The 11,934-nt window shown below is 44.1% G+C and overlaps 1 protein-coding gene across 4 annotated transcripts; it reads right to left on the bottom strand.

The window, feature by feature from the left end:
- LOC105907750 (interferon-induced protein 44-like) lies at positions 1-6,248 on the bottom strand. 4 transcript variants are annotated; one of them, XM_012836128.3, is made up of 8 exons: positions 6,109-6,248; positions 4,159-4,392; positions 3,964-4,015; positions 3,401-3,605; positions 2,746-2,898; positions 1,636-1,798; positions 974-1,068; positions 1-746 (listed from the first exon to the last, which is right to left on the bottom strand). In XM_012836128.3, the coding sequence occupies exons 2-8, from the start codon at positions 4,367-4,369 to the stop codon at positions 510-512; spliced, it is 1,116 nt and encodes a 371-aa protein (XP_012691582.2). In that variant the 5' UTR covers positions 4,370-4,392; positions 6,109-6,248; the 3' UTR covers positions 1-509. The 4 variants fall into 4 exon arrangements, with proteins under 4 accessions (XP_012691582.2, XP_031430167.1, XP_031430166.1 ...); XM_031574307.2 differs by lacking the exon at positions 6,109-6,248 and adding an exon at positions 5,836-6,059; XM_031574306.1 differs by lacking the exon at positions 6,109-6,248 and adding an exon at positions 4,854-4,956.
- Positions 6,249-11,934: the final 5,686 nt, after the last annotated feature.

Raw genomic sequence — 11,934 nt, 5'->3', positions numbered from 1 at the left:
TTGCCACAAAGTTTTTAATACAAAAGAATCTGAGAACCTCATTGGTTTGCCACTTAAGAAAAATATAAAGGGTAGCTGCTAAATTATCCAATTAGGAGGCTTCTTCAAAATACAGTGAATGAAAATGAAAAGACAACAAACCTCCCCCTGATAGTGAATAAGGCAGCTTGACTATGATACAAATCATAATAACATTTATTTTGGTCAATATTGATATGTTGTTTTCATACCCGTTGGAAGCCATAATTGCATTTTTAAATTTAAATTAAATTCATCGCCCAGCCCTGGTAGTAAATGCCAGTTTTGTTGCAGGTGCACAGTGCAACTCACATCACAAAACCAGTCACAAAGAAAAATCAAATAGAAAACCATCTCCTCTGCTACACGTTTAGCTGTAAGACAATCAGATTTAATCCCTTTAGGACAATATTCCTTTATAAAATTCTTAGATTTCTACAGAAAAATTCTGAGGGTGTTCTTCAGCCATAGCTTAAACTTGTCACCATCTTTTAATTCTCTAGCGATGAGGGTCGTGATGAGAAGGAAACGGCACTGTCTGCATCGTCTGCCTGCTGGGGTCCCTGTGGGTGGTCTCTGAAGTGCAGCTCCACGTACTGCAGGATGTGGTCGAGTGCTTTGAGCAGCAGCGTGTCTGTGTGTGGCTCCAGCTCCAGCTCCTCGGAGTAGTTCTTCACCGGCACGATGGAGGAGACGGGCAGGCCGAGCAGATCACCGGCCTTCACCATCTAAAACACACACAGACCCCAGAGGACGGGGAACACACACAACGACGCTGTTAACATGCCTTTTGATTCATTTAGGAGATGCTTTTTATTTGAAATAACATAAAGTGCAGGTATATGTTTGCATTACTGTTGATTCATTCGTTTGGGAGACACTTTTTAAATGGTCTACAGGTTTAAAAAAACAAACCATACTTTACCCCACAGACTGTGTAACTATCAGGCCTTACCGCATGCTTCAAAGGTGAACTTCTGTACACCTGGGTGATGTCACTGGCTAGACCCAGCTTATCCACATGAGTCAACAGCGCCACCTGGTGTACACCTGCAGCAATGTTGAGTAGATTCTCAGACTGGGACTAAAAACTTTCCCCAAATATAATTTGTACCAATGCATCAGAAACGATAAGAGTACAATGACCGTTTACAGATGGTCATTAAACAGAACACAGTATAAAATTCACCTGCATACCCACCGATCACTGACCCCCCTCCCCACACTCACTCACACACACACTCACCCAGGGCGCTGATATGCTCACACACACTCACTCTCACACACACACTCACCCAGGGCGCTGATATGCTCCCTGAGCTGACCCCCCTCCCCACTCACTCACTCACACTCACACACACACACACACTCACCCAGGGCGCTGATATGCTCACACACACTCACTCACACACACACACACACACACACTCACACACACTCACTCACACACACACACACTCACCCAGGGCGCTGATATGCTCTCTCACACACACTCACACACACACACACACACTCACCCAGGGCGCTGATATGCTCACACACACTCACTCACACACACACTCACCCAGGGCGCTGGTATGCTCACACACACACACACACTCACACACACACACTCACCCAGGGCGCTGATATGCTCCCTGAGCTGCTGGAAGGTGGAGGTCATGGTTTGTGAGTAGGATGAGAGTTCAAGGGCGCTGATCACAAAGACCACACAGTGGACCTTCTTTACGAGGTGAGGCTCCTTCACATGGAGGCTCCCTACAGGACTGCAGGCACTGAACTAGGGAGAGGGAGAAGGAGAGAGAGAGGGAGGGAGAGGGAGAGGAGAGGGAGAGAGAAAGAGAGAGAGAGAGAGGAGAGGGAGAGGGAGAGAGGAGAGGGAGACGGAGAAGGAGAGAGAGATAGAGGAGAGGGAGAGGGAGAGAGGAGAGGGAGAGGGAGAAGGAGAGAGAGAGGGAGGGAGAGGGAGAGGAGAGGGAGAGGGAGAGGGAGAAGGAGAGAGAGAGGGAGGGAGAGGGAGAGGAGAGGGAGAGGGAGAGGGAGAAGGAGAGATAGAGAGAGAGAGAGAGAGAATCAGCAACACCATCCTGTAAGCATCATTCAAAATGGTGACAGTATCAAAATGTAATTTTGTTTCCCAAAGCCAACAACACACCTAGGTAAGGACTTCATGGGCAGATGGCAAATGCAGAAAGCAATATGCCACGCTGGTTTTAAATGGCATGATGTCTTATGTCTCTGATTATATTCTGAATTGCTCTTTGAGCAAAGACAGGGAAGACATACATTCTGATCCTAATAATGAACATTCTGATAATGGCCTAAAAACACGCCTACCTTCTCGGTGATAGTTATAGGAAAAAGTGTCCTGCTGTTTCTATTTTTGGCCTCTATTGGCTGCAAAGGACATGTGCTCTGTGTTTATTTTTGTTGTCCATGTGCTTCAGACCTGACCGCTCACATTTTCTGCCCTCACCTGTTCATCTAACCATCATGTGACCAATTATCCTGTGTACACTGAGTCTTCTTCTATGGACTAGTCACTTAACACAGTGGAGTTACCTGTGGGGTTTCACTTAACACAGTGGAGTTACCTGTGGGGTTTCACTTAACACAGTGGAGTTACCTGTGGGGTTTTTTGGGGACATATTCCTGGTTCTCTTTTTGTTTGTTAACCGTTAGATGCTTAGTGACAGCATGAGAACCACGGGGAAGAGTGTCTAGTACCGTGTGTCCCTCTGGAACGCGTCCCTTGATAGTTGCCAGCATGTCATGAAGGGTGGGGCTGTTGGTCTCCCCGAGTCCCGCCATGTCAGATAAGACCAGAGCCATACTCTTCCCATCTCTCTCTCTGCTGCCGTGGAGCTGAAACGACTGAAGCTAAGGAGGGAAAGCAAGAGATGCACATGAGCAAGTATTACCTACAGAACCTTCAGCTATTCAGGGCATACAAACCTACTGTACTCTGAGAATATTAACCATGACACACAAGAAGTGGCAGATCAGGCTACAGGACCCCCACCCATCCAACCACCCACCCCTTTGTATGACAATCAAATCAATCTGCCATCAACCAGAGGACATGTTTCCTATTACCTTATTTTCTCCTCCATTATGGCTACCTGTATCTCCTCAATTATGGCTACCTATATCTCCAAAATCTCCTCCATTATGGCTACCTATAGCTACTCAATTATGGCTACTTATATCTCCACAATCTCTTCAATTCCCGGCCTCCGCTCTGATGCCCTACATACATGCATCATTGTACAGTACGCCTATGATCAAACCACCTGAGTCACATAGAAGTAGATCATCCACAACCAATCAGAGTCTATCTCTCACCCCCCATCATCTCCACGGTCACGGTCATCTCCTCTACCTGCTTGGTGAAGCTGGTGGATGAGCTGGAAGATGAGCCCACCATAGCCCGGTTCATGACCCGCCCGTAGAACATGGACTGGACGGAGCTGATGAAACTGGACTTGCCCGCTCCGACTGGACCGACTAGCAGAACTCTGGCCGCAGCTACCGAGTCACAGGCCGGCTTATATGAGCGGACGGACTCCATCAGAACCTCCTTAGTCCTAATGGATGTGTGTACACAGCATATGCTTCTGTACAGAGAACACTATAAAATACACCAACACTATAACCCAGCTGTCCTTAGAATCAGCAGATCATTAGTATATTTCACCGCAATACACTACTGGGGGAATAAATACTAGTACATTTCATTATATGATTAGGGAGAAATAACATATTGTAGAGCAACAGACTACTGAGGAACACGGAGCAATGGCGTATTTTACTCTATCTGAGCACTGCATTTCACTATATGACCACGAAGACAGAAGTCAGGTGTAACTAATTTAACATTAGAAACATTTAGGAGAAACACTAATCATTTACTGTGACATGAAAGGCAGTGTCCTGTTAACTTACTCTTCAGACCAATCCACCTGCCTCCACGGAGATTCCTGAAAACTAGGCCAGGCTGGTAGACAGAGAAGAGAGGTAACAGTCAAATAAGTCTTTATATGTTAGCTTCATGAGGAAAGGAAGAAAAATACAAAGACAAACGGTCACTAACTACACACAGTATGTTAAACACTCCAATTATCTTTGGTTTAGTCTCACCATTTTGGCTGGCATTGAAAGGTAAAGTGAACGCAGGTGTCTCTACTACTTTCTTTCCTCTTATCTTAGGTAAAAACAGACTCTGGGAGTGGGCTTCAGTTGCACCTGAGTCAGATGGGACTGGTGCAGACGAGGTGGATGAGGGAGGGGGGTTTATTGAACGAAAGGTGAAGCCTGGAATCTTGACTGTGTCATCTGTCTTCTCCGCCATCTTTTCATTAACCTCCCTTTCAGCTTTAATGAGAGTTAAAGAAAAAAGTTAATTCAGCAGCATCAAATATAAGGGATTTTACTACATAATAATAATAAACTGTTGACTACATCCATTATTTCATACTTCTGCGTGCACTGGGTGGGTATGAAAAGGATGTTTTGCACTGTTAAAGGTCGGGATAGCTTTTGCGGCTAGAGCAAGATGTTAAACTCGAAGGAGGACTCAGGAGGTTGATGATGGTTGGAAAGATGGGATTTTTATTATACCCAACTAAGGCTCAAAGGCAGTAAAAACAATAACAATACTAAATCAATATAAATTAAACTTTCCAAAAAGACAAATAAATAGGCATCATAGTCTCAATGCCAGTATGCACAATAAGCAGTCGACTTAAATAAGTAAAAGGACCACATTAGCTAGTCCATGAGAGAGTTCGTAAGAAAGAAAGAAAAAGGCGAGTTTAAGTAGCCTCGACACGTACCTACAATTGGCTCAAACCAATTATAAATGTCAGGTGTGTCGTAGACAGGCACCCACACCTGTGGCTCACAGCAGCCATACTTAAACATTTTGACTCATAGCAGCCATAAACAATATCCCCAAACAGCTGGGAAAATGGACTACACCATGGTAATAACTATGGCTTGGTGACGGCATAACCGACACATAATAAATCAGCCGAAAACAATTAAAGATAACTCGGGTTAGCCCGGAAGTTAAAACTCGCGCTACGCGGCAGATTTACGTAACAAACAAGACGCACGCAAGATGAGACTTAAACAACAGTAAGACGACGCTATGAAATATGACAATATGATGTATGATTTTTAAACTAAATAAACGGAACATTTGTGAGAAGACATTGAATGGTGTGGTTATTTTAAACAGAATGACGTGGATAAGGAACATATAAACTGTACATGTACACGAACATCGAACACACAAAACACCTGCACCCAGTCCAGTAAAGGCCGCCGCATGCAGTCACATGCACAAATAATACAATGTATTACAGTACTTTCATTACTTTACTATTTAGCTAATAATATAGAGGACAATTAGGCCGCATTTGTTCCATAACTGGCAGAGATATCGTACTTTGCCAAGCCTTCATGTAACAACTACTGTAGGCCACAGCATGATCATCATGTTCACGACCAACGCCCTGTTTCAGGATACATTTTATGTTTTTGTATTAGCACTACTACCGGACATTTTAACCATTAAGATTAAATGAGGAGGCAGCCTTGGCGCCGGTGTCATGCCGCATTCTGTAGCCCTCTCGTGAAGTCTCGGTGGATATTGCCGTTTTTGATGCATAAAATCAAGTTGACAAGTTAGACTGTCTCGAAGACAGAATCGACTCTACAATATTTCGTACCATTAAGATCTATATCGGTTTGCAGTCATCTTTAACCTGTTAAAGTAACGTTAAATAACACGGGAAAAGGGTAGTAAGCTACCTCGGACTTTTATTGTCGTTTCCATGAATTCCTTTTGATAGAACCTGTCAAAATGTGTGAAACTATTTTCAAGTTAGACTGACTCTAGCCCGGCGTAGAACAACAAAAACATTCATTGTTTGAACAGCGTGACCTATTATGATTTGGTGGGGTGCAACGTGGCACAACACCGGCAATGATGAACCGTGTTTTTCAAAAACACAAAACTGTTTTTATTGCAAGTAATGCTGCAGATAGTTTTTAATTGGAAAATAAATAATGCAGCCTACTCACCTCACAATCCAGGTGTGTTGTCGAGATCTGGTAGAATAACTGGTTTCGATTTCACTGGAAAACTAAAGGAATCAAATTTGCATGAACAGAAAGTGAAACGGCATGGTAGGCTGTCACATCAGCTGAGGGGGAACTTGAGGCCAGATGACTATGGCTCCACCTTTAGCATCTTAAATAAAATAAAATGGACTGGTGTAGATTAAGTAGGCTACGACTGTGTGCCTTTTTAAGTAAAGTCGGAAAATGCTGATTGACATTGAATTATATATCGTTGGAAAGCCTGTTTATTTACCTTACAAACTTGTAAGGATCATGCATTTGTGGGATGAGCAGCAGCACAGGTGATTGTGTGGGTAGCGCCCAAGTACAATTTGCCTAAATTCTCTGCCAATGCTAAACAGTGTATTCTCCTGTTGGTATTGACTCTTGTTTTGAGTGGTTTGGTGGATTGGATGATTGAACTCTCGATCGGTAACAAGGAACAAACAAGACATATTGACAATGTTACCCTTTATTCATTTAATGGAACACATACATGCCTAACATGTGATAGACTACATATTCAATTTAATAATCTAAATACATTTAATGGAACACATTTGCAACTTCGGAGCTAGGTATTGAAACAAAAAATATAGAGCTTACATGTTTGCTGAAAGGTTAAATGTTTCAGCTGCCATTCTGGCACTTGCTGCAGTGCCACTCGTCGGAGCAGAAGAGGTCAGCTCTATTTTCTATGGACATAAAAGTTTTCGGATTTACAGAAACCTGTGTTTTTTAAGTATGCTACTTTCACTCCTTTCCCCAATAGCATAGGCTACGCGCTGTGTGGTGATGCGAAGGAATGATCTTTAGCTTTTAGGCTACTACAACAGCATATATAACTTTCATCTTGGGTAACTGTGATATTCAAGGTCAATTAGATTGAAATATTATCCTTTACTTTGCTTTTATACTCTGTAGTCCATTTAGTGCAGCTGATGCATCCAGAACCCCAGCAGAACCGAGCAGGTGAGTGAAAGCCCGTTTAGCTGCCCACTGCATCAACGGGAGAGAGTGGACATAAAGGTAGCCTATTCGTTTGTGTAACACCAGGTGCAGAAAGAGCAGGCCATGAGGATTGCCTTGGAAAAGCTGCTGCAGGACATCGTGGGGCTGGAGGCCACCACACAGTCTGAGAAAGAAGAGAGACAGAAAGAGACTCAAAGACTGGAAGCGTCTGCAGAAACTATGAGAGAAGAAGAGCAGGAGAAGTTCCGTGACTCCTTTTCAATATTGAATAATGAATCGCGAGGGGTGACAGACCAGAGAGAGAGAGGAGGAGAGAGACTACAGGTATGCCCTGGAGAAGGAGAACAGGACACTGCAGTTTCTTCTAGAGCCGAAAGGAAGACTACGACTACGATAAAAGGATGGCAAAAGGGACAGAGCAGTTCATTACAGACTCTGCAAACTGGGACAGGTGGACCAAGGTGAGGGAGAACGTCACCCTGACAACAGCACTGTCGGCAGCCTCCATCAAACAAAAACTGCTGACGGAGCTGAAGCATCAGGCTGGCAAGTGGATGGTGAGAAGTGGCACTTTTCCTTACACATGACACCCTGACTAGAAGTAGATCCTCTAAAGAGACATTGACTTTTTTTCTCCACACAACATGGAGGAACATTAACGAAGTGCTGTGTTTGTGGTCCTCAGGAGTCGAACGCCTCTACCCAAGAGACCGGCAGCGCAGAGGGGATCCTTCTGGTTCTCAGAACCTGGATGCTGAGGGATGAATGGATGAAGCTCCAGAACAACAAGCCTTGCCTTAATGATTATAGCGGCCATATGCCATGGTTGAATTAGTCTGTGCTTTGGTGCTTTTATTTTGGTATCTGATGGGTGTGTATGCAAGTCACGTGGGTATTGGCATAGGAATTCATGAATGAATATATGCACCTGGGCACCTGTGGTAGTAGGGGGCGAGGGGGTAAGTAGGGAGAGCACAGTTTTTGTTGACCGCTCAATATGCTGACTATTGGAACTTTAATATGGATTTTATGGACTAACTAAACGCTTACTGGATGCATTTTATGTATATTTATTATCACCACTTTGCACAGAAGTACTTGCACTTTCTATCTGCCTATAAATAAATGTAAGAAATCGTAACCTTCGGAGCGGACATTGGAATTGTTTGGAAGCGCGTCACCTAAGTGAATCTCCCTTGCTTAGCCTCTCAGCGACATTCAGTTGTCGCCGCAATAATGATAGTTTCCAGGTACCTTCATACACAGCTTTACTTAAAAGCTATAATCAAACTGCTTGCACTGAATACTATAATAACGTAACTATAATGCCTGTACTTAGAAACTAGATCATGATTTTTAATCATTGTGCAGAACCAGAAACTGCGGGGTAAGATAAATCGTCTCATGGCTGAGAAGGCAGATTAGGAGGAGAAGATCAGGGCAGCTGCATTGATAAAGAGGAAGAAGTTGGAGTAAAAAAATGAAAAAAAGAGATGCGGATGATTTAACACCTCAACCTGTGGTGGCCCTATGGGGCGAACAACACTCCACCACTGACCCAAATTAACTACCAGAAACTTTTTAACCTTTTTTAAAAACACCAAATCCATAGGATTTATTAATATAAACAAATACACAACTCTAGAAACCATATCAAAACATAACTACACAACAAAATCCCAGGCTGAGAGGCTGAGAGGCTGAGAGGCTGAGAGGCAGCGAGACCAGCAGTCTCCAAGTTAGAAGCCTCTTCTTCTGCAGCAGGAAACTGGAGACTTTAACTGCTTCTTAATCACCTGGGCAGGTGCATCTCATCCTGCAATCAGGTGTAGCACAACCTGGGCGGAGCTATAGAAAGGGAAGGAAGTACAAAACACAGAACACACGTGGCCGTAACAGCGGAGATGGAGCACACTAAAGAGGCAGGACGCTTAGGACACTAAAGAGGCAGGACGCCTAGGACACTAAAGAGGCAGGACGCTTAGGACCCACGTGGCCGAGGAGAGAGAGACCAGGGGGAGGAGAGAGAGACCAGAGGAGGAGAGAGAGACCAGGGGAGGAGAGAGAGACCAGGGGGAGGAGAGACCAGGGGGAGGAGAGACCATTGGAGGAGAGAGAGACCAGGGGGAGGAGAGAGAGACCAGAGGAGGAGAGAGAGACCAGGGGGAGGAGAAGAGTCTCTCCAGGGCAGCGCAAAATGCACAATAACTCAATAAATTAATTTGTAGTACTATTTTAAAACTCGTTCCATGTTTATCAATATCTTTTCAATACACAGTCCTCTGTCCAGACATGGGCATAGGTTGTATCTCTGGATGTGATTGTCCCTGCGACAAGTAATCAGTGTTTTGAGCCATTGGACATATTAGTATGGGAAGTCTTACAAACGATTCGTTTAGCTTATCTGCAGCCTGCTGATGTTCAGTTTCTAAATTTGCAAATCTGACTAACTGCAGTGGAAGCAAACATGAAATAAGGCACACTAAAATATTAGGAAACTACAATTTAGACAGACCCTTGAAAAGTATTTTGTCTGTGGATACATGAATTCACTTTCATTTAGACTGTACTATTATCACACTCTATCACTGCATCATTGTGAAATTCACCCTTAAATCTGGGACACAATAAAATGCAGTAGTCAACAAACATTTTTAAAATGTCTTACAAGCATTCATCTATGGTGAGACATACAGCCCTGAAGACTGGGGGTGGGTTGGGCAGGGAGGCAGAAGGTTCTGGAACTCCAGCATCCACAGATCTTTTGAGGAAATTAAATAAAAATGTCCAAAGATCTTTTTTTTTTTTTTTATAATTACGAACATAACCCGTTTTATAGGTTTGCCAACAGGTCTCTCCTCCCTGCCTTTCTCTTTGTTTAAGTCTTCCACAAAGTGTTTTAGCTAGTTCAACTATATTCCTATTCAAAGGCACTCATTAACTGCTGGAATCACTAAACAGACCCAGGAAGGGTAGAAACTAAATGTCTAACCTCTTCAAAACAAATATGGGTATAGAACTGTCTCCAACTGTCCCAGTAGGACATATTCACTGATTTAAAAATGTATTGTGGATGGAAAACGTTTGTATCCTGGACTTTGGGCTGATCTCAGGGTCCGTGGCTTGTGAGAAGTTTTGTCCGCCACTAGATGGCGCGCACGTTGCGCTAGAAACACGTTGCCCTAGAAAAATCCACACAGACCCATAATCACTTCCCATTACAAAGAAATGATCTCTTTCCTAATGATGCTGGTGGTGAGTTTTTATAAAATGCTCTAATAAAATGACACTCTCAGACAAAACAACAATACCTTGAGTGGAATATAAAACACATGAATATAATTACACTGACATGTGCAGACACCTTTCTTGGCTGGATATCATTGGTCATGCCAGCCAACCGAGCAGCATGTTGATGGAGGGTTTTTATCTTCTTCTTATTTGTCACTGTCATCTAAAAATTCCAAGCTAACATCTGTCCTGTTTAACCTACTCCCAAGCACGGCAAGAAGACTGTGAAACTACAAACTGCTTAATGTCTAATCATGATGTACAGAGCTACAGTGACTCGAGAGTGTACAGCAACTTAATCGTGAACTTTCCCAATCACTTCAAATGTCTTCATATCAACCTTATTCCAAAGAGAGCGGCATGGCTCACACACACTGCATCGCTCACACACACTGCATCGCTATCTTAATGAATAGTCCTGGGTCTGATTCATGGGAGAGCCCAAGCCTCACCTCTCGTTAACACTGCCCTCCCCAGATGGATGTCTTGGGACTGGACGAAGAGCAGCTCTTCGCTCTGATCTTTAGATCCCATCCCCTTCCCCAGGCCCCGGAGCCTCCCTGCTCTCATCCCCAGGCCCTGGAGCCTCCCAGCTCCCAGCTCAATGTTGTCTGACCTTAAAGGACTGCCCTGACCTGAGCCAACTGACAGCGACCAAAGCAACGTGCAAAGTCCACGGCACAGCACATGAACTGACGCTAATTTTATAATTTCCTAATTTTTCCTAATTTAATACCATGAACAAGATCCTAAGCTCAAAAATGGGTGGGTCAGTGCAAATTCCCCCACACAACACACAATAGCTATAATTCATGCGTGGTGGACTATCTTTGAAATAAGGGCCGTAACTGTCATTTCAGGATGCACCGCTAGTACTGGGGGGCACATTAGTTCATTGTGTTGAGGCTAATGTGGCTGTAGCGTAGGGAGAGCGTAGTCACCCTACCCAGACTTGAACCCGGGTCTACAGGGTGCCAAACATGCGCTCCGAACGCAACGCCAAAGAGCCTGGCTCTATGGCATGGCAGCCAGAGCACATACTCATCTTTAGTGACGGCATCACATCGTAACAATACCTTCACCTTCAAGAAGCCACCCTTGCGCTTCACACACACAGGCATTCCTCGCGCATCCACCAACTGTACTTCTCCCATCCACAACCCATCTGTGGGGTCCCTCACACAGGGGTCAACCTACCTGGGGGTCCTTCATACAGTTTTACGGGCACGCCTCGGATGACCTCACTGCAAACCATCCCACCGCTGCCACCAAAGGTCAAAGGGTATCCGTGTCGACAGTCTTTTAGGGAAGGCACAAAAGGCGGCTGGGAGACAAAAACTCCATGGTTGCAAATGTATTTGTCCTCCACCAAGTGCATAATCCCAAGTGAAAAATATAAACAAAAAGACTGATAAAAATAAAAACAAAAAGATATTTACAAACTGTATATGTACAGTCAATAGTACAATGTCGTACACTATGTCCCTACACTGAGACAGCACATAGGCCTTTCCTCACTCCTCT

The sequence above is a fragment of the Clupea harengus genome, chromosome 10, assembly GCF_900700415.2.
Source record: "Clupea harengus chromosome 10, Ch_v2.0.2, whole genome shotgun sequence".
Classification (NCBI taxonomy): Eukaryota; Metazoa; Chordata; class Actinopteri; order Clupeiformes; family Clupeidae; genus Clupea; species Clupea harengus.
This window is presented reverse-complemented; position numbering and strand designations above follow the sequence as displayed.

Coding starts and splice junctions, on each gene's coding strand:
- LOC105907750 (XM_031574306.1), bottom strand. CDS start 4,941: ATGTTTAAGTATGGCTGCTGTGAGCCACAGGTGTGGGTGCCTGTCTAC. Junction 3,606..3,963: donor CAGGTGGATTGGTCTGAAGA/GTAAGTTAACAG, acceptor CACATCCATTAG/GACTAAGGAGGTTCTGATGG. Junction 1,799..2,745: donor GCGTTCCAGAGGGACACACG/GTACTAGACACT, acceptor CCCTCTCCCTAG/TTCAGTGCCTGCAGTCCTGT.